The sequence below is a fragment of the Festucalex cinctus genome, chromosome 4 (genome assembly GCF_051991245.1).
Source record: "Festucalex cinctus isolate MCC-2025b chromosome 4, RoL_Fcin_1.0, whole genome shotgun sequence".
Classification (NCBI taxonomy): Eukaryota; Metazoa; Chordata; class Actinopteri; order Syngnathiformes; family Syngnathidae; genus Festucalex; species Festucalex cinctus.
The window spans coordinates 23077914-23101931 of record NC_135414.1 but is presented as its reverse complement, the minus strand read 5'-3'; the positions used below and the strand labels follow the sequence as shown (position 1 = coordinate 23101931).

At 39.5% G+C, this 24018-nt stretch overlaps 1 protein-coding gene across 1 annotated transcript in view; it reads left to right on the top strand.

Moving 5' to 3' along the window:
* hcn4 (hyperpolarization activated cyclic nucleotide-gated potassium channel 4) overlaps positions 1–24018 on the top strand; it is a 91269-nt gene that overhangs the window by 35898 nt on the left and 31353 nt on the right. The window contains exons 3-4 of the mRNA XM_077519756.1: positions 7129–7290; positions 12720–12938. Of these exons, the coding sequence (XP_077375882.1) occupies positions 7129–7290; positions 12720–12938 (381 nt within the window). The remainder of the gene's footprint in view (positions 1–7128; positions 7291–12719; positions 12939–24018) is intronic.

The window sequence follows — 24018 nt, the reverse complement described above, 5'->3', positions numbered from 1 at the left end:
CAGTAAAACAGCCGGGAGCGAATGGGATTGCTTCTGTGAAAATGGCTGGGAGTGAATGAGTTAAGGTACTCTATTTATTTTAGGAGAGATGATTATTTATTGAAGTGGATGATGCAAATTGAGACATGTTGTCCATTTGAGGAGAGGCATTAATTTCCTAACTGAGACAGAGTTTCTTGATTGGAGGGCATTTATTTAAGAAGAGACTTTAGTTTATTTAAATTGACAATGCATCTGGAAAAAAATTGAGGCACAGTATCTATTTGAGGAGAGGCATTAATTTCTTAACTGAGATAGAGTTTCTTGATTGGAGGGCATTTATTTAAGAAGAGACTTTAGTTTATTTAAATTGACAATGCATCTGGCAAAAAATTGACGCACAGTATCTATTTGAGGAGAGGCGTTCATTTCTTCCCACTCTAATTTAGACACAGTCTGTTTGAGGAGAGGCATTTATTTATTCTACCGGTGATCTATTGAGGCATGGTGTCTGAGGTGAGGTGTTTATTTGCTTAAGTGAAAAGTAACTGAGACATGATGTCTTTTTGTGGAGGGGGCTTTTTCTTTGTGCAATTGGCGACTAATTGAGGCATGATGTCTATTTGAGAAGACATTTATTTATTTTCGTGGAAGACATACTCTGCAACAAATTGAGGCATACCGTCTATTTGAGAAGTGGCGTTTATTTCTTCAATTGGCGACTAATTGAGGCATGCTGTCAATTTGAGCTGAGGCAATTCATTTGAGGAAAAACGTTTCAGTTTTTTCACGCTTGGCCGCCTTGGCAAACATGGCCAACCCCTTATCTCCCACCCACCAACCCCCCCCCCCCCCCCCCCCCCCCCCATCCCCGGGTTCCCAAAATTGCTGCGACCACCTCTCACTCATTAAATCCACGCAAAGTTATTTGAAGAAGGTAAATCAACTCATCAGCCGGCACTCGCTGACCCGTCTCCTCGGTCAACGAGTGCTCTTTGAGAGATAAGAAAGGCCGCAAGAAAAGATTTAATGAGCCATTATGGGGCGCACAATGAGGCTCGCCGGCAACACTGACAGGTCCCCAACACCGTGAATGGGCTGCGTTGTTATATGAATAGCCACCCGAGTGGATTGAGTTTTTTAAAGACCATTGCACATAAATGTGTGATCCGGCACAAACCGAAAGGCACATCTCGCCAGGAAGAGTGTTTTGTTTTTTTTGTTTTGTTTTTTTCATGGGGTGATCGGAGCCCTGCAGCCCCGTTTAGACAGATGATGGAAGGGTGTTCCCTGTGGTCCACTCCCAGGCCCACTTCTCATTCACCACATGCACTCCCTCCAGCATGACGGCATGCATGCACATGACATTTTGGTGAAGGCCTTTTTTTTTTTTTCTTTTGCAGGAGCGAAACCCCAGCCTTCCCACAGGTCCACGGGTTGGCTGTCGTGATTAGAAATGAATCCTGACGCGCTGATTTAATTGATAAAACTCATTACTTATCACACTGTGTGTCAATCAAGCACGGGTGATGATGCAGTATGGGGCAATTACCACACGGATCGACACATTCAACTTTGCATACATTTTCCGTATTTTCCGCACTATAAGGCGCACCTAAAAGCCTTCAATTTTTTCAAAAGCTGACCATGCGCCTTATAATCCAGTGCGCCTTATATATGGATCGATATTGAGCCACAACAGGTCTCGCTGTCAAGACGCTATTGTTGACCCTGACGATCGGTGACGCGCATGCGCAGATGATCCCGCCATCTTGGCTCACTAGCTAAAACTAATACTTTACCTCAGAGAAAATAATAAAACAGCTGTTTATTCATTTTGGGAGTGAATGGAGTTGTCAGAAAGCTGGTTTGTAATTTATTAATAAAGTTTGACTGACCTATCTGACTGTTTTGTTGACGTTCCCTTTAGCGCAGAACCATCTAATGGATGCATAACGTAACCCCAGCCTCTACTGTAGCGCCTTATATATGGAAAAAGTTTTAAAATGACATTCATTGAAGGTGCGCCTTATAATGCGGTGCGCCTTATAGTGCGGAAAATACGGTACTTACTGATTAATATGTTTGTATATTACAGTAAAAATTTGCTAGTTTGTTGGATCATATCTCATATTTTAAATTCAGTGTATACCAGAAAGTATTTTATTCCAAATTAATCTTCCCCTCTATAGTAAAAGGGTTCCCCACTGCTCAGTGCACATGCTGAGATCGTACCATTGCGAAGGCCATAAGGAAAACAATATGAGAGCCATTGTTTTGTTAGTGTCATCACCATTAGTGCCTCGGCACCACACAAGCACGACAGCGCCTGGCCAGTTTCCACCATGACGCATCCATTCTCTCACCTAAATCACACTCTTCTCACTCCATCTGTTTTGCGAGGACTTGACAGCTGCCCCGCATCCTCTCTCTGCCCCCCAAGGCTTTTCGATCAAAACCTCACAAGGACCTCGGATCCCTGTCATGTGTATTGAATTTTGTTTAGCACGTTAGATGGAGGTTATTGTACAGTAAAACAGTGGTCAACATTTTTTTTTTTGCAGTTTCACATGACGTTATATTAGATGGATTGGCAATGAAACAAACACGTGATCACGAATACAACTCACAATCATACTGAATTTAGTTTATTTTAGTAATTTGTAGGAGTCTTGCGCTTTCCGTCTGTGTACCTAATGCAGCCTTGCATATAAACAAGGAGGACTACACTGGTTGCCCTCCTTTATTAGGACAATGCTGGGAGTCATAAGAGTGGCCTCTCATATGGACATCTCCTCATGATGAGTCCCTCATGAGAAACTATTGCACCTTCATCAATCACGGCTCATTTTTTGCCTGCTTGATGTTGCCATCCTCACCTATCAATTGAATCAAAATTTCTGATCAATCCATCATCCTTAATGTTTGGCTCTCATTGTTTATTTTTTTTTTATTTTTTTTAATTTTTTTTTTGTAGGCACGTTCCAGTACAGGGTAGGGTTTTATATCACACCACCGGTGGCTGGAGGGTGAACTTATAAGGGAACTAATCTCCATCCTTTGTGTTACAATAACGATCTTTAACAAGAACCAATCTGAGGAACAAGAATGAGGGACTTGAGTCCTGCACAATAAAATCAACCTATTGATACAGTTTCTGTCATAATAACCTCTCTCTTGGAAAAAACAATAAAGTTATGGAATTTTTTCCCAATGAGTAAGCTGCTGTGCTTTTATTGTTTAACTTTGCACATGCTGCTTCTTCCTGCAGTCTGCCCGAGGACACGAGGAACAAGACAACACAATTGATGTTGCATAAAAAGCACATTTCACAGTTTTAACAGTAGACTGCACTCGTACGCGTGCGCGCACGTGTGTGTGTCCTTGCGGCAGGGGTGTCCAGGTATTGAGATTCTTCACTTTTTGTTGATTAAAATACTAAAACCAATCCAATGCATTATGCTGTACAAAGTATATTTAAAGAAAAGCATGCTACATCTCAGCAATGTGTAGAATAATTGCACGTCCCCACCCCCAAACCTTATGTGAACATTTTCCATTATTATTATTATTATTATTATTATTAGTCATACATAAAAGTAATGTTGATTGTTAGCTTACCTATAGCTTCTGAATGTGCCAAGCTGCAGGCCACAAATGGCCAGACTTTAGCCACTTCCGGCTTTAAGGGCTTAATGTGTCACAAATTGCTTTTTGCTTCAATGTGCTTCCATTTTGCTTAAAAGCACTCATTTCCTATCTGGAAATATGATTTCTTAAATGAAAAATAGATCAGGAGCACTGTGACGAGACAGGAAAATCAGGGGTACCTCATGATTTATTCAATTGCCACAGAGTGAATTGAACACTTTTAAGGTTATGGAATGTCATTGCAGCGCCGACAGGAAATTGGACATCCTGCAACATTGTGCAGCTGATTTTTCTCCACCGCGTTTAAAGGAAGATTACTCCTTTAATAAAAGGAAAACAAACAATAGCGCCGAGGGCTAAACATCAGTAGGAAGGAAATGGGCAGGAAAGAGCGGCGTGTTTGTGTATCTGTCATCCACTCTTGAGAAAAGCTGCCCGATGCTTGATTCGCACCCTGGCACACTTTCCCAGGCGCTCCTCCATGATGGAGTTACGATGATGTGATTTGAAGGTACCGCGTCGGCGGCGGCTCCTCTCGCATCGTCCCGACAGAAGCACAACACGGGCAGCCCTGCTCTTAACACGCAAGCAAATAAACACGCACAGGAACGAAATCAACAAGCAGGGAAGTAAACGGCAGCACTTTGTTCAATTAGATGGTTGATTTCTCCACCAAAGAGTTCCGATGAACATCATTAAAATCCGTTACAGGCAACATCAAAGGTAATGCATATATTGTGAAACCATTATGTGTATATTATACTATAATTTAAAACAAATGAAAACAAATCAACTCAGCATGGTGAGACAACAGTTGTTCTGGAAATACATTCAATCTCTTTATTAACTCAACAGGTCATTTCGTGTTACTTTTGACATTTGTGACAATGATAAAGGTGTAAAAAGATAAGAATTGCATTTGCTATTGAAATCCGTCTTAGCTTTAATAACAAAAACATTTTGCATGTTACCGTTTTCAATACATAAAAAAGCTGTCTTAATCGAGGTTGTGGGTTTTTTGTATTGTTTTGTGGTTGCACTGTGCACTAGTGGTAAGCACGTCCGCCTTACAGGTAGCAGATCCAGGTTTGAATCTCGCTTAAATTCACTCCATCGTTATGTAGATTTCCTCTGGTACTTCGGCTTCCTTCCTCATTTTAAAAACGTGTATTTGGGTTCAATGGAGATGCTAAACTCATATATGTGAATGTGAATATATTTTTTTTGTCTAAAAAATTGTCCAAAATCAGCTGTGACAGGTTCACAACCTAATGAGAACAAGCACTATCGAGAATGGATGAATTGATTACTGCTATTTTTTTAAATGTCATTAGAAAAATACTTCTTTGAATTTTGCATGACTGCACCAAATATGTATTGAACCGTGACCTTAAAACCAAGGTTGGCATGTGTTTTGAACCATGACCTTTGGCATACTGTTACAGCCCTAGAATATCTTGCAAAATAGCTTAACCAGTTACTTCCATGATGCTCGTTGACATTTTAAAAATATGAACTACAGCTACAACAGGTAGACAAAGTTTGTATTTATCTATTTACAAGACAAAAACGGACAGATGAAAAAATTGATGTCATCATTTCTTCCTCACAACAAAGATACGGTGTGAGTGGCAAGCCCTTAAAATGCCCTGAGTGGATTTTAATCAGGTGTGGAGCAGTTAGCGGTGCTCTTCTGTGGGATTAAGAGGCTTTCGAATGGCCACGGCCATTAAAATCTACATCGGCCCACAAGTCCTGCAGCGCCTTGCGAGTATATTTATCATTAGGATTAACAAACCCTGCCCGTGAAGCACTCTCGGCCCAGGAGCGCCGTTACCTCCGCCCTGGCTTGCCATTATTGTATTTGGCTGAGTGGCTGATGATAGGAGTGATTCAGCAAAGTCCCAGTCGGAGAAACGAGGGAGCGTTTCCCGGAGGACGCTTCTCAGAACATCTGCATGCACCTGCTCATCTGTGGCTAGTAGTAAGGCTTTCATTTTGCCACATCTTACAAATGTGTGATGCACAAAATAGAGTCTAGCTCACCGTATGCAATGAAATTCTAGTTTTGTTTTTTATTTTGTTCTCCATTTTTTAATCTCTCTTAAAAGGTAATTAGGATTGTAGTATTATAATTGTAAAAGTGACCACAAAACCTTCTTAAGAGCTGTGCAGTTGTCCACATAATCAGTTGAATTATAAGGCACATGGTTGCTTCCTCTAACGTTACCTACAGTATTAGCTTTGCTTATGCTGTTAGCTTGTTAGCCAACGTGTTTCTACCGACATCGAAGACACAATTTTCACACTACACTACAGGGATGATAGTGAACATTGTTAAATGTTAGGCGATGCCCTGCCCACGTCTGCCATACACTACAATATCGAAATAAAAAAATTAAATTGCCAGAATTCAAGCGCCGACTAAAGTTATGCGGTGGCACGCTGTTGTTAGTTAGTGAGTTATGTTACTCACATGAGGCACTGTTACTTCGATAATAATAATAATGAGATGGTAAGGAAAATATTTCTTAATTCCACATTGTATTCCACTTATCAACCAAACAAGTGAGCCAGATATATGTTTTCCATTAATAGCCAAGACTATTTGATCTTCATGGAACTAAATGCACGTGTTTTGGTAAACATACGCAAAAGACAGCCTGACGCTTTTCAAACATCAAAGACGTCAGTCATCATGAATGTAATGTGTTGTCATAATAGTTAGGTCTTCTGCAAATATAACGGATTTTTCTAAACATCAGAGACAATTAAGTCTTAGGAGAGCAGCGACCCGAAGAAATTTTTAAAACATCAAATATAGTTTCGTTTTCTGCAAACCTAAGATGTTCTCCTACCATTAAGACAATTCACAAAAAATATGCTGCTTTGGTAAAAATCAAGCTAATTTGTCTTTTCTGCAAACTTGATGTATTCTTGTAACACCCAATATCATTTATTCTTTAGTAAATTTCATTTTCAAGATTTTGCAACCATAAAAGACAATTTTGCTTTCTGTGCCTACACCTGCTCAAAACTTTTTTTCTTTTTTTTTTTGGTATATAGGAAATAGTTGTCTTGACACCACGAATGCCGCAGAGCATCATGGGACCACTGGCTGAAAGTGTTTGAACCTTTAAGATTGAAAGTAGCTCTATATTATTTATGGTTGTTGCCAATGTTGACTTGTATGTGCCACCATTTTGGTTTACGTATGACTGGAGTGGAAATTGACGTTAATGTCATAAGGTGAAATGTAGCTGCTTATGATTCATTCATGCATTCCGGCTGGTGACATGAGCCAACAAATGTACATTTAATCCTGTTCCTGCCTCTAAAAAGACCAAAGAATGTTGTGCCTTAAAAAAATGTGGCATCTGTGCCTTACCATTGAATCACCCCCCTCAACATACTGGAATGCGGCATGCTTCGCAATCCAGTGAGAGTTGTCTGGGAATTTGATTAATTACCATCCATATCCTGCTTTTATCCTCACAGATCTTCCACATGACCTACGACCTGGCCAGCGCCATGGTCAGGATCGTCAACCTTATCGGCATGATGCTGCTGCTTTGCCACTGGGACGGCTGCTTGCAGTTCCTGGTGCCCATGCTGCAGGACTTCCCCGCTGACTGCTGGGTGTCCAAAAACAAGATGGTGGTAAGTGTCCTCTCTGCATTGGTGGTGGGGCCCTCCCAGCGTCCGTTCTGCCTCCTGCCTGATCCAATCAGATGATGCTTTGGCTTATCTGGTCCATCCACCTCCGTAATTACTCCACTAAAGCCCTTTAGCGTCGTGAGAGACGTTGTCTTGCGTATCAGTCATCTTAAAGCCTAAATGAAATATACTGTATTTGTCAGCCAAATGTAGACGCATGCAGTCCAATTTAGTGATTGTTGTGCAAAAGCTGAGAAAGACATACGCATACTGCTCTTATATTTGCAGGTTATTTTTTAAAATTCATATGATTTATATCTTCCTATCCATACAAATTTCACAAGTAATATTTGTAAAGTTACTTGTTTTATTTTATTTAAAATTTAGAATAAAATCAGAAATTGTTGAATTCATTTAATTCATTTAAATTGATAATGTCAAAAAATATACCACGGTGTATTATCCATCCACCTTTAATGAACCTCATGTTGGTCTCTTTGTAAGATGCAAACCAAATGTTATTTTTATTTTTGCAAAAACACCAATGGCAATTTAGTCTAACCTAAGTGTTCTCGTAAACATCAGATAAAATTAAGCCTGAATCGCATTTAACTCATTTGCTCCCAAAAACATGTAAATACGTTCTATTTTAAACATTTAAGTGTCCCAAAGACGTATTCATACGTTTTTATGTTTTGTTTTGTTTTATACTAGAACATACAGAATTTGATGCAGCCTCTCAACTGCAAAGTACGGTTGAAAAAAATCGTAGTTATTACTCAAACGGCCAGCAGGTGGTAGCAGAGCGAAGGAGATCAACCAGGGCCATGTTGAACAAAAGCTCAATTACTCAAAATTCTAAATAGATTTGTGAATAATGATGAAACATAGCTTTATTCAAATGCTAATTGCTGCAAAATGGAAACAAATAGAAATATACTTTTTTTTTCCTGATGAAAGAAGAGACTTTCATCTTTCTTTTGGGAGGTTCTATGTTTTTATAGCAATAGAAGACAATATTCTGTTGGCCATGCAAAATCAGTCAAAATCCAGTAAAACAGCCGTGAGTGAAGGTGGTTGCTTCAGGGAAAATGGCTGGGAGTGAATGAGTTAAGTGTTTTTACAAACATCAAAGACTATTTTTCTTCCATAACCTTTTTTATGAAGTTGACATTCATGTACAGTATATGCTTTCTCTCTCAAGTGGCGTGTTCATTTTGCCGCATAGTCTAAACAGGCCCAATATCTGTTATCGCGGCCCATGTGCAGCCAAATCAGCCATGCAGCCGGTGGCTTCACGTTCCCTTAGCATGTGACGGGTTGGCCGATGCAATTTATAGCCTATATTTTCGTGAGGCCTAGAGAATGATCAGTGAACTACACCCAAGGGGGGGGGGGAACATCACCAAAACCTCAAATGTACATTTCACTTCTACGGAATGCCACTGAGAAGAGTGCTTCCCTCACTGATAGCATATCAATATATGCGCGGAGGTCAGCGTCAATAGGGCACCGCCGGTGCAATTGTGTGCCGTGTGTTAGTCATCACCGGGAAATAAAATAGACACAAAAAAAAGGCGATCGTGCCTGCTGGAATAAAGGCGGCACAGATTGAATAGGCTTATTGGTTTCGACCCAGCGGGTGCCCCCTTAAAAGTGATTGCATTCAGTGTTAAAGCAGCCTTTGTGCAAAACTGCAAAGGGATGTTTTCATTACCTCAGCCAAGGCAGTCATATTTTCATTTCGAGGGGTTTGTCTGCAGAATTTGATATATCAGCAGATATTTGCATGTAGCATTTTTTAGTGGACAATCCACACTATTTATTCTGACTTTGCGACAACCTGTCAGTGCTATTGTGCCATGTCCAAGTATATTGCACTATTTTATTTTTTTATTTTTTACTGATATGTGACCTAAATCCTTCATTTTCAAATTAAGTATGACCTTGTTAGGGGATGCTAAACCATCCAAACATCCATTATTGTGCCTGAGCCGCAGGCCATTCAACTGATATTTGGCGGGGTACACCTGGAATGGTCTTCAGCCAATAACAGAGCACATAAAGACATAATAACCTTTTCTCTTACAGTTCAAATAATGTAGATAATATCTAGGAGACCCATATAAGCTTAAAAGGTGTTTTAATAGAACTTCAGAAATGTGAGGCAGACATGCAAGCTACTTGACAGCCATGTTGGCGCTCGAACATATTCAATGAATTTTAGAGGTGTGGTGTTGAGAAACATTTGATCATAGCCAAAAACAAATTGGTTTTACCTGTGTCAATTAGGGATGTCACGATAAGGGCAATATCGTGATATCGTGATATTAAAACTGCCACAATATCGTCGTCGTCGTGTTCACAATTTTTAAAAGGAACACATGTTAAAAAAAAAAGTGTTCAAAGTGTTTAAAAAGTCAGGTTGATTTCCACCCTCTAGTGGCTAGTTTATTAGTGCAATTTAATTTTCATTAGGGATGTTTTGGCCTTCTATGTTTAAAATCTACGCTAATTGTCAGATAAAGGGGAACCGAATTTGCTTGTGAAGCGATCAATGTGTGTTTGCATTACGAATTAATTCAATTAATTGGTAATGCAATTAATTAATTAATTAAATGCATTACCAATTAAGTGCCTCAATATTGTTATTAAAGATTGTCGGTTGTTTATATGCATTGCTGTTATGTACAAAAGCACAATATTGTGCTTTTTTTTTAGTATGAGCTCTCTTTTTTACAATATTGTGATCTTTTTTAAATATCACCCACACCCCTACAATGTCGTGATAATTATCGTATCGTGACCCTCATTCGTGATAATATCATATCGTTATGTTTGGATATCGTTACATCCCTAGTGTCAATATTGAGGCCTTGGTTGAGGTTCGCGCTCTGTGACTGCCTTCGTTAGCATTTGAGGCTAACAAAAGTTTCTGAATAATTGACGCAATCGAAGGGAATGGCGCTGTGCAAACATTATGGCGAGAGCCTACCCCGAGCAGAATATATAGCTCGCAGTCAGCTGTGCGTGCCAGAACAGATGTCACATGAGTAGTTACATCGCTCAAGGTATGATGTATTTGGTTCATCATGCCTCGGTGCCTTGCTGACATGCCGAGCGCTCTCTTGCTCCGTACGCCTTCCATCACGAGAAACGACAGATGTTGCACATCCGTGTCCTTTGAGATGTTTCACAGTTTAGCTAATTTTAGCCTACGATATACGTACCTGTCTGCGACGGAGATTTTTTTTTTTTTTTTTTTTTTGTGACCCAGTAATCAGACTGCCGACCTTTTTGCCTGGATTTACGCTACAGGTGCTAGTCAAACTACCAAAATAAAAAAAAAACGTGTGTTAACAAGTTAAAATGTGTTTTAAATATATGTTAAGTGTATTTTCAGGCTTAAAGTATGCTTGATATCCTGTACAAAAAATGGGCTCGCTATTGTATATATCACTGGATTGGCTGGCAACCAGTTCAGGCTGTACTACTATTACTGCCCGAAGCCAGCTGGGATAGGCTCCGGCACCCCCGCGACAATTGCGATACGAAGACTTGCCATATATTTTGTTCCTTCACTCTGTCATACCAAAAGCTGTTTCTAGGGGTTTGCTTCTCTATATTCTCACCCCATTTAGCAACATGAGAGAAACAAAATGTTCGACATCCTCTTTCATTCGGATGTCCCCGAGCGGAGCGACAAAAAAGATGCACTCTAAATCCTGCGAGATGGAAACATGAAGCCTCTCATCCGGCCGCTCTTTGTTTTGTTTCACACACTAAATGCTGTCTAATTAATTGCATTAACTAGAAGAATAGTTCTCAGCGTGACGGAATAAAAAAAATAAATCTTACACTTTTTCCATTCCAGTCTACTGCAGCTCCTCCGATTACCTTTGGGTTTGCATCTTTTTATTTACAAAATCTTTACAAAATAAAATAAATACATTTGAATTACTTTTGTCCTTTGGGTTGTTGTCCTGACAGAAGGTCTTACGTTCCCCTGCAAGATGGCTAGGTAAACATGGAAATCTTTTTTTCCATTGATGATGATGTTGTGTCCAGGCCCTGAGGCAGCAAAGCTGTCCATACTTCACAGTTGGGATGACATTTTGATGGTGGTGTACTTTGTCTTGTCTGTTCCATCCAAACAGCTTAACTTTGGTGCCATCTGGCCACAGGAAAGTTTGCCAATCGCGCTGCGGAACATCCAGGTTTTCTTTTGCAAATATCAAACCTGTCGGAGTGTTTTTTGGGACAGCAGTGGCTTCCTCCAATGACATCCATTCTTGTTTAATCTTTTAGTTATCATAGATTTGTCAACAGAGATGCTAGCATGTGCCGGAGATTTCTGAAAGTCTTTAACTGGATTTTATATTTATCTCACTGAGCATTCTGTGCCATGCTCTTGCAACAATATGGTTAATATAGCTTTGCTAGTGTCTGCTTCCATGCAACTTTATATAGTGTGTTAATTTGTCATTTATCAGAAACTGATACTAACCTGTGCATCCAACAACACTGCAGCTCTACTTAACTTTTTTGGCTTTGACTAAGGACTTTGAGTTTTTAATTTAATATATGGATGGTTATTTATTATGACTTTGCTAGCTACTGCTACCATGCAACATTGCATAATGCCTTTATGTGCCACTTATCAGAAACTGAAAAATAATTTGTGCATATCATTGCAGCTCTGCTTTGCGTTTAGCATGATAAATACCAAAAAAGAATAAAAAATGTGATTTCACACTTGAAAGGTGGGCTGGCACTCCAGACACCCACCTGTGTGGATACAAGCAATTAAAAAGTCACACTGCCATAGTATGTGCCCTTTACAACACCATTTTTTAGCCTCTTTTTACAGTACCTGCCATCATTGTTGCACTGGGTCACCGCTTCTTACCTTTCCAAGAGTGGCGCTAATAAAACGGCTAGCTCTTTGGCTTTTTTCCACTGTGGAAATTAGTTTGAAAGCAATTTAGACATGTCAACCCCCAGGAGAGAGTCCTATTGATTGACCATGAACTACCACATGGATCTAAAGAGGGTAAAAGAAAAAGAAGAAGGGTGGGAGCCATTTATCTACAAATGAGAAAACCCTGCGAGAAATTGCATCTTTTCTAAATGGCTGACCTACTTTGCTGCCACGCACGCCAGCCTCTCCCGTGTGTGTCACGCTATATTCGCCTGTGCTCGGGTTTCCGTTTTGCGAGTTTGGGCCTAAAATGTCGGCTCGCCGTGTTTGCATATTGAGACGTCGCACTCTGCCAGCTGCCTCAAGTGGACATCTGCCATTGCTTTGCATCTTTTAAGGAGGCGTGCGGGGCGAGGTGTCGAGGCTCCCCGCTGACATTTGAACGTGCCGTCGAATGGATTAGCAAGATGGCGGCATTCATCTTCTGTTTGTTTTTTTTTATCTCCCGCAGAACGACACGTGGGGACAGCAATACTCCTACGCGCTGTTTAAAGCCATGAGCCACATGCTGTGCATCGGCTATGGCATGTACCCCCCAGTGGGCATGACCGACGTATGGCTGACCATCCTCAGCATGATCGTGGGCGCCACGTGCTACGCCATGTTCGTAGGCCACGCCACCGCCCTCATCCAGTCGCTGGACTCATCGCGGCGGCAGTACCAGGAGAAGGTGAGTCGACGTATTCCCGAAAGTAAAATTGTATGACGGTGAACCCAGCTACCGAATAACCAGATTTTCAGAATTAAAAACCGGGACACTACAATTTTTACTGAAAATGAAATATACAATGAATTCTCATCAGAAACTATTTATAACAAATTTAATCGCTAGTCAATCTGGTGACCGGTGGTTGTGTTACTAATGTAGCTAATGCTAAATGCTATCTTGGTTGACAGCTCAACAGCGCTTAAAAAGACAATGCACTCACCATTATCCAACTTTTTTGCTCAGTCTTGGCTGTTTTTAAAACTGGCTGTGTCAGTTAACTAGTGATCTACATTTCCCATGATTCTTCATGAAGAAGGACTTAGTTCTACTTCCGGTATCAACACCTGTTAGCGATTAGATATAGGTGACTGTCCCGGATGAAGTTGTACATCTGGTCTCCATAGGTGAACCCCTGTTTATTTATTGCGATGGATGGATGTTCCACAACCCCCCGCCCATTGGTGAAAATCTGCGATTTAGAGAAACCATATATAAATACATTCTTGAAATTATTACATCCTTCCCTTTTAGCCTACATTCCTATCCTCAAGGTTAGTAACGCTCTTCCAAAAAGCATCTACCTAGTCCCTGAAATGGTACAAGGTATAAAGTATAAGTATAAAGTGGCATAGAAGAATTGTTAAGTCCAACTTGTGTGCTGAGGCAATCAAGTCAAGCACCATTGAAGCAATCAGGATATAAGAACACTTTTACACTATGATCCTGGCGGCCACAGCAGCCTCATCTGCCCGAAACATAGTGTGCAACGGGTTTTTTTCTCCCTCAGCCAACACAGGTGAGGATCGTTATCAAGCTTCTCTGGAGCTTTGTGATTAGCTGATCATTTGAATCACCTGTGTTGGCTGAGGGAGACATGAAAAACGGGTTGGATAGGGGTACTCGAGGATCACGGTTAAGAACCACTGTTGTAGGCAACTTGATGCCTCCAGCCAATCAGAGTGATCAAATGTCACGACGGTCCGAAGCCAATTCAACATGTTGAATGCGCCTAAAACGCCGCTAACGGCTCCGTTACGAAGGTAATTTTACACATTAATCAAATGGCGCATACCAAGGCCTTTAAACATATGGCTTAGCTTTTGAAGGGTTGTAGTAAATAAATAAGCTTCCTCTCTCACTATGGACCACTTCCCAGCCTGCCTCATAACCACCTAGTTTCGTCCACGCTGGCCTGAAGATGGACCGTGAATCTCTAGAAAGATGCTTTGCTAAGCAGCCATGATTTTTCCATGTGGGCGAGCTCATGCGGTGAGGAACCCCAGCATTCCCACTTCAGTGGAGGGGGGGTGGGGTCGGGGGGTGGGGGGAAGCCCCGACAGCTGGCTCATTGAAGCTGCCTTCAACAGGCACCCGGCGTGGGCGATAATGAGCTGAGCTGCCGGCCTGCCACATTTCTCGCCGTCTGTGGCGCGTGGGAGACAAGAGGAGGGAGGGTGACCTGGGTTGGATGTTGCGCTCGCTAATATTCAAAAAGGGTGGATGAGAGGGAGTGAAAGAGCTTAGATGATGTAATGGGACTTTCAGGTAGCTTAGAGTGGATGTGTTAAATGCTTCACCTTCACGTCCGGGCTGACTCACGCCACCAATGCTGCAAGTCTGAAAGGCGACGTCGTGATAGCTAAGTCGAGAGCGATTGTTTTGATCCGACGTATTGCGGAGGAATCCATAAATTTTTTTTTGTGAATACTGAGAGCTCAAAAATACACCAATAGTTGTGGATAAGTAAGTTTTCAGCAAAGAGCAAAGTTCGGTTCCACGGGGAAAGAAAAAAAAAACTTTTTATGAAGGGTCATTTTAATATCGTTCATAAACAGCTGGCATGTTCCAGCATCCGTCAACTCTCCCAAAGGCATATTTTTCATTTTCTGGGTTCACCCTCTACCTAAAGATCCTCAGGAAACACCCCTGCTCTCTCCCAGCCAGCAGACAGGTTATTTCTGCGGCAAGCAATTAAATTTTAAGATGGCGGGTTCTCCCGTTTATCTTTTTCGCACGCTTCGGTGATAAGACGCTCTCTGCCGTGCACTGCAAGGGATTCTTGGCCACTGCCGTGTTACTGAATTGAGAAGGGATTTTGTTCGAAAAATAATGCACTGTAATTAATTCAATGCTTAAAATGCATTATAAGATTTATAATGACATTTGTGAAATAATAAATAAAGGAAATAAACTATACAAAAAATGTTTAAAAGTTTATGTATGTGCAATTAAATGTGGATTATTTCTGGCTTTACTTTTCAGCAAAGGATCAATTCCAGCTGTGACTATTGTCGCACTTGTTTATGTATTTCCCTAAGATAGTAAGTAAATACATTTTATTCATGTAGCACTTTTCACAGAGGGGATTCACACAGGGCTTCACATAAAGTACATAAATACAAATGAGAAAAAAAACAAATCTTACAGGAATGAGTGCCTAAATCTCTTTTTCGAAATGTCTTCAGCTCAAAAATAGCAGTCGCACAAAGTGGACATTTTTCTCCATTCCATGAAGACGGGTGTCTGTTTCGAGCCGGCCTGAGGGCTGCAGAAGGAGGTCATGTTGTATACACTGTCACACAGCGCAAACAACACATCATCATTCACCATGGATGAGGAGCACTCTAACCCCGGGTTTTCACTGGATGCGGTTGCGGTGCGGTTGCGGTGCGGTGCGTCTTGACTGCGTGCTCCGGACGGGTCAATTTTTTTGTCAATCCACACCGGCTCCGCACAGCTGCGGTCCGGCAGCTCCGTCGCCGCCCACTTCCCAACGTGTCTCGCGGGACCGCGCGCGCGCGATCATGTGGCATTTCACAACGACAAACATACAGAAAGTCTGCTCAACAGAGAAGCAGAAAGATATGAGATTCCATGCAGCATCCTTTTTTTGGTTGTCCTTGTAAAGTATATTAATAACGAGAGTCGGGTCAGTGCGGGTCCACTCTTTATTTCTGTCTTCCGGGTCCGGCTGCCGCTCAGTACGGCAAGCGAGACGGGCACAACAAGCAATCGCGAACATCAAACTCACAATACATTACAGTCCTTATAAAAAGGATGTGCCGTGTCATATATTATTTTGTGGTTTTCCACCTCCAATATAAACCTCTCCTCGTCCATGTTCGCTGGTGTCTAAACCGTGAATGAGCACATGGCCCGGCGACGCCCACGTCACGTTTTGCTGAAAAACTTGCGAAATAGGAGCTGGCGAGTATTTTATTCTGAAAGGTAACCGGAAATTTATTTTTAAACTGCCTCGGTCTTCCTGTCGCGCTCGATGTGTTTTTTGTGCTAGCTTGCCATTTGCCGGAGGCCTACCGCTGCGGCGTCCGGCAAAAATAGAAAATAGGCTATCCTTGCGGAAGGCTTGCGGCCGCAGTCAACACGCAACGCACCCGCAAGCGGTGTAGACTGCACCATTCGAATGAATGGAATCTAATTGCTTGCGTCGCCGGACCGCACTGCAACCGCACCGCAACCGCATCCAGTGAAAACCCGGGGTAACTCTGCATTTCATCAAGCCGGGCCGAGGGGAAACATCGCACCTGATGCCCGCCAGCATTTATACATATTAGGGGTTGAACGAATAACAATTTCCTTGTAGTCACTGTTTTTTTTAATATTTTTTATTTTTTTTTTTAGTACAGCGGTCCCCAACAAATTTTCAACCTTAGACTGGGTTCATGTATTGAACTCATACTTTGAATCCAGTCACAATTTGAGTTTGTGTCTGCTAAAGACTTCCAGTATGCCAAATTAAAATAAGTCATCAGTAATGTAGGAAGTTAATTTTAAAATAGTGTCATTGAAGTGACCAACATAATATATTCATGGTAACTATGGCAACCCTGATTAGCAATTAGTCAACTTTGAGCTTTTGAGCATTAATGTCAACTTGTTGACAGAGTAACAAATCAGTTCAACCCCTAATATAAATACACTAAATTGTGTTGTAAATACATGCAACGTGAAGCTTTTATTATGAAATTTGTGACATTTTTTTTTATTTTTTATACAAACAGCACTACAACCAGTATCAACTAGAAACACATCTCAGATGTGGTAATTTGTAATATAATGTGGTGGATGCTTTTCCTTAATAGGCCATAAGCCCATAATAAGGTGTCCTGTCATAAGCATTTAATACATGTTAATGAACTTACAAAGTCAGGCTCAGGGGGTGCACCGGGATGCATTAATTCTAACACCCATAAACACATATTTAACTGCAAACACTGTGAGAGGCATTAGAAGGACGAGCAAGCCAGGTGAGGTACTTAAAAGGGCATATAGGCTGGATAATGTGAAGTCTTTATTAGTGTCATTAAACATATGCTCAAACTGGATACCTCAGCCAAGATTGTAATGAAAAAAAAAAAAAAAGTATTACTGCACTGAACATCAAAGGCCAGACACAATTTGTTGGTCAACTTTTCCCACAGAAAACAATGCAACAAGAAATAAAACAGGCACAAAACAGATATGTTTTACTGAATTCAAAAACCATAAATAGCTTTTTTTTTTTTTTTTTTATATATTTCTCTATTTTCCATTCATTCGGCTACTATGTATTAGATGCATCTGTATAATCTAATGAAATCCAATACAAGAGCTAATATTTTCTACAAAAGTTAAGAGGCTCGATTTCGATTGTCACCGTGAGAGCGGAAATGGAACAATATTTATTTATTACGTTTAATCACCGATGAGAGCATTTTTATATTTATGATGTCAAGATTTGTATCCATTTCTTCTGTTGCATCTCATTAGATTGTGATGAATTTATGGACTCCATTTTGCCTTTGTGCTCGTCACTGTGAAGATTAATGGTTCAAGTTGGTGTTTTATGCAAAGATATTGAAATAGTTTCTAAATTGAAAAGCATTTTGCATGTTTTGTGTGGCGTGATGGTTGAGAGGTTCGAGAGCCGGTAATTGGAAGATCGCAAGGAACAGATGATCGCGGTTCTACCGCCTCATAGCATGCCATACAGGACTGATTTTTTTTTTTTTTTTTTTTTTTTTTTTTAAGCACAAACTTAATACAAAAAAAATAAAAAAATAAAAAAGGTTTCCATCAAACTTGTGTCACAGCTAAATAAAATAAAAGTTTCACATTCTTCTTCTGCCTGGGACATTTGAAAAAAAAAAAGAAAAAAAAAGAAAACATGTCTATGAAGGAATCTCTTCGGTTTTCACATGGGAAAGAGCAGCAGACGAAGAAGAAGAAGACGCTCGGCTCTCAAAGATGGTGAAAATTATCATCAGAAAGCGACGGTATAATCTTTCCTGAATAGAATTCTATTACAATATGGCACCGGGAGATAAATGCCCGCGCTGTCAGAAGCGAGCAAGCTGGCTTAAATGGGCTCTTAAATAGGAATCAGGCAGCCTGTTAACTGTTCCACAAAGTAAGAGAGCCCGGCAATCACACGAAATACAAAAAGGGGGGGTTGAAGTGTGGCCCCCACTGAGATGAAAAATAGCATTATTAGGTTCATTTTCACTCGGCTAAAAATACATGCGGCTTGCCAATCCTGCGCCGTTTGTAAATAGACAGTGAAATACACAAAAGGAGGCTGTAAAAGAAGGTAAAACTACTCATCCTTTGACCGAAATAAAGAAGTGGGAAGATGTTGGAAGAGCAACACCGTCACCTTGTGGCGTTTTGTAGCTGATATTTTAGTAAGTGTTGAAATGAATGTATTTTTATTTTTACATGTATTTATCAACGCAATATATCACAAGCGATGCACATTTCGCCAGAGAATATGTAAGGTAGCTATCCTCGTTAGCTCAGCTGCCTAAGCATTTGTTTAAAAATCTAACAGCGTACTGTAATCTTACAGCTCAAATAATGCGAATTTTGGTCTGGTTCTCAAAGGAGCACTGGTGGTTGTTACTTGCTGGTCATTTTCATCTACCTTTTTGGTGAACTTAAAGACAGGGCTGTATTTTCGTGCCCAGCATAAGTCCAGCGCAAAGGGCATTCTGTGCACATAGATGGACTTTCATTCTTTTTGTGTATTTTGCTAGACTAGCACAGATAAAAGACTGCATTTTGCATTGTTGTGTGCTGTTGTGGGAGGGAATGCAGCTGACTCCCGGCCAATCGAAGTGGCTCCCCTCGTTAAATGATTGAAATTCAAAAAATAAAATTCAGTCTACATGGCAGAAGGACTCACTAGAGTCCATGGCATTTGGACAAATATTGGTATTGGCCTTTTTAAAAAAAAATATCTGACGGCTAATAAAATATCCATTTAATTTTCGACATTTTCAGTTAACTTTAATAAGAGCTGCTACTGACCCTGCAAACTCTTTGCACTTTTTGTTTTTCTTTGAAAAAAAAAAAAAAAAAAGATACATGTAAGTTTAACATTTCAGTTAGTTTAAAATTTGGGGGAAAAAAAATACTGTAGAAAACTATAGAGAACTATGATATTGTTTTTATTTTTCATTATTTTTTTAAGACATACTGATGTCCTTGGAGCTCCCTGAAGTTTTTGAAAAAATTAAATAAATAAAAATCTATTGTCTAAGATTAAATCTATATCTTTAAAAAAAAAAACGTAATTTTTCAAAACATGACAAGTTGTTTAATAAACGTGCTATAAGAAATTTTAACAAAGTTAAAAATTGATAAAAGTTTGTATTTTAAAACTTTTTGACACCAATATTTTTCCCCTTTTACTGAAAATGAATATTGACTCCAAATATTAGCTATTGGCCTTCTTGACTACTAATAATCGGTATTGGCTCTGAAAGAAAAAAAAAAATCAAACACCAAACCACCCACCTCCCCCTCCGGATGCTTCATCTTGTAGCGGCCATGCAGAAGAGAATTCCATCTGTGCAGATTGGGGCACAAAATGGCTGCACACGTGCACAGGGTGCGCCTGCTATTCCGGCTCGTCTATAAGCCGCCGCTTATCTTCATCTATGAAAATGGAAATGTATGATAAGAATGGTGTGGCTTGGTTGTGCAGGTGTGTGGGAAGTGGTGGTGGTGTGGGAGGGGGGGTGGCTGCGGAAAGAGCAGATAATCTCCCTCATTTGTGTCCTGTTACTCATGGACGCTCTGTCGTACTTGAACTTTTCGCATCAGAGTTTTCAGATGTGATATGCTGAGCTGGTGGTGTTGGATGGCGCTGAAGTTGATTCGCTGTCCAAGAGGGACGCCATCCATTGAGTGGCATGTTGAGGCACGTCGGTCCCAAGTGACTTCACCAGAAAATTGGACGTGTTGCCCATTTTGAAACTCTAATTAACACTTGGCAATTAAACATGCTTCCTTGGGAGGGGCTGTGGGACCTCAAGCTGAGCATTTGTGGCTCAACAGGCTCTCAAACATTGGATTACATTAATGTAGTCTTTTTTTTTTCTTTGCCCCATGTAATTGATTATAATGTATTTATTTATCTTATTAAATAATTGGTAAGTTTGTTCATGTAATTTATACAATCAAACATATTAGTCAAATAAATAATTCACAATGAATAATTTCATGTCTATTTTTAGTCAAATAACGGTTAATATATTTATTTTAATGTTTGACTTTTTGTGACTATGTTGCAGCTGCACTTAGTCCACTAGACAACCGTTGTCATGCATGATGTCATGATTCCAAATTATCTTGTGTGTGTATATATATATATATATATATATATATATATATATATATATATATATATATATATATATATATATATATATATATATATATATATATATATATATATATATATATATAAATCATGTTTATCTTTAAGGTATATAGTTGTTAACCAAACCACCATTACTGTCTATAAATTCATCCATCTCCATTTTCTTTAAATATGAAAGCATCAATGAAAGCAATTAATACGTATAAATTAATTAAAAAAAAAAAAACCCATCAAATTCCTCTCAATGAAAATGCATGTATCTCCAAATTTTATTTTATTTGTATTTTTTATCAAAAGTGTGCAACTGTAATTTTTTTTTCAATCATAAGCATTTATCTCAATGTTTTAATCCAAAAGAATATACAGTACATGTGTTTGAAAACAAACAAACAAACAAATAAATAAATAAATAAATAAATAAATATTAGCCATGTATCTTCAAATCATCTTAATCAAAACACGAGTCTCATGAAAAATGAAAAAGTATGTTAAAATTAAAATAAAACAAAACATTTTTTTTAATGAGAAAAGCACGTTTTCATTTTTTAAATAAAAAAAAACAACACATACTGTATATCAAAATTTTATTTTTGAATCAAAAAGCAGGGTTTAAAAAAATAAAATAATAAAAAAAAAATAATAATAAAATGTATTTTTCTATATCTCAATCCCCCCCCCCATGAAAAATCTAAATCAACTGCAAAAGAAAATGCACCCAATTTTCTGGACCGATATGATCCTTTTATGAAAAAAAAAAAGCTGTCTGTCTTTGGCCGAAAACGCGTGTCTGTAATCCGCAGAGGATACAATCAACCCAAGGACACAGCTGTCAACAAGTTGAAGAGCTTAAGTCTCATTCTGCCTTACAGTAAAAGCCGCTCGCTTCTCATTAGTCCAAACCTGACTGATGGCTCTAATTTAACACGTTTTCATTCCTCAGTCTGCCAGGCAGTGTTAACAGCTCAGTCCCAGGACTGTTAATGTGCCCACGGGGTCCACAAGTTCAATCCAAACTTTTGAAAACGGTATATTTACTTCAGCTATAATCATGATTATTTTTGCTGTATAAATACAAATATAAAGCAAAGTATCGCGTATGTATGAAATGGTCCATTGCTGTCCATATAACAAATGTATGGATTAATTATTTATTTAAATTGATCGTTGTTTTTTTTTAATGTTACACAGTTGTTTATCTAAATGTGATGTTTGCAAAAATGGTCATTATATCGATAGAATTAAAGTGGAACAACCCGCCATGAGTGGAGCCCAAAATACTGTATTAAATAAAGGCACTACACAAAACAGAAAACAGACAACTTCATGTGCAACACTGTCTGAAATGTACACATCAATCCAAAAACAAAGCCATGTGACAGTATTTTAATGAGGCCGTTGTTCCTGCCTCCGACTTTTGACCGAGCCACGCAAGGTTAGCAAGAAGGTGGCAGAGCAGCGGGGGGGAAGTAAATGTTTAGAAAGTATAATCAAGTGGCTGACATCTCTCTTAGGGAATGAATTATTCACATCTCATTTGGACGACAAAAAAAAAAAAAAACAACATTAGCATTTGCATGGAGAGTTGCACGGGACAGACTGGATTTGGGGGAAGAGAGGAAAGATGTCAATAAAGCATTTGTCAAATCATTTAGGATGAGGTCTAGGGTTATTTGTAGACTGTGTAATATGATGCTATTATTAAACTATACTAGTCTATATCATACTATCACCCGTGGGCATTCCGTCAATGTTAAAGAAAGGTCCGTCAATCCGCAATGATTGACAGGAAATTTTGAAAAATTGATGGACTATGCATTGCCGGAAGTGGGTTTTCATCCGTCAATGTACCAATAACAGTGTCAGTACCAGCAGAACTTCTTAGTCCATAAATGGCGGTTGCCCGTTTTGCTAACGAATGATTAAAGCATTGACGGACGCTCACTTCGCTGAGTACTTCCACTTCTTTCATGGGACAGCGACAGAGTCACTCTTTGTCTTCTGCAGTAAAAAAGTAAATATAATAGGGGTGTCAAAATTGGTGTGTTAATCTTTAGTTAATTTAAAATTCCTTTAACGCCACATATTTTTTTTAACGCAATTAATGACCGCCCCTTAATTGGAAAGCCTGTACAGGCTGAATTCCACACATATTTTGCAGTAATACATTTAAAAATAATGCATATATTTGTGGAGTCTGGGGTCAAGTTGTATTTTACAATTTTAAAAATGTGCAGAATCTCACAAGTTACTTCATGTTAAAGATCACATAGCTCTTCATATGAAAAGAAAAATTCACCGAGCTGTCACTGTTACAAATGCAACTATGCCATCTAGTGGCAGAAAAATGACCTCAACACAAATCAATATCACACTCATTTTTTACAGATCAGTACATCTCTTTAACATTAACTAAATTTTATGAATTATTAAATTATCAATGACTAAAAGATGCAGCCATATTTCTATTAGTTTAACATTTTTTTTTCCACTTTTGTTAACAAGAGTATAAAAATTTAGAGCTAAATATTTTATTGTACATTTAGAACAGATGTAAAATTTGCGATTAATCGTGATATATATATATATATATATATATATATATATATATATATATATATATATTCAAGGAATGGTGACAAACATGGTACCCTAGCACCATCCATTGACCAGCCACCGCTTGAGTATACTATATTTACCGTAATTACTGTATTCCATGCCAAACACTTCTAGCTGTAGAGACTGAAGTATGCAGGAGTGAATTGCAAAGTGGAGGTCAAAATCCAAAATATGTGTTTTATGTGTATAAAAGTTCTCAGTGTTACATTATACAGTGTGTGTGTGTGAAAATTATAGTGCATCGTGGAGAACGTTCCCGCTCCATTAGTCGATATGTCCAAGTGGAGTGTCAGAGCAGGGACGGCCGTGGCGGCTGTGCGGGAATAAGCTCATTTCCTGTCAGGCAGGAAATCATCTACTCAGCTCATAGGTCGCTTTCTTTACATCTGTCAGCCTTCGCGCAGCACTGATTAACATACTTGGCCAGTGCCGCGCACTCAAAGGGATTTGAATGGGAAAAGCACGGGGACATTGTCTTGCGTTGTAAGATGAAAGCCAGGGCTAAATGGATTTATTAGATGCTGACAGTATATTTTCTCATGAATGTGAATGAAAATATAATAACCTCCGCCTTTGAAGCCTCACATCCTTGCGAAGACCCCGCCGTACTCCGGCAGCCAATCGCACGCCTGCAATTGTTTTTTTTTCCGCCAGCGCCTTGCCATTTTCCTTTCATCGTCACATCAGTAAAGTAAATTACCCCCGTGACACAAACCATTCATCCATCATATCTATGAAGTATTTCATTTACCATGTCCC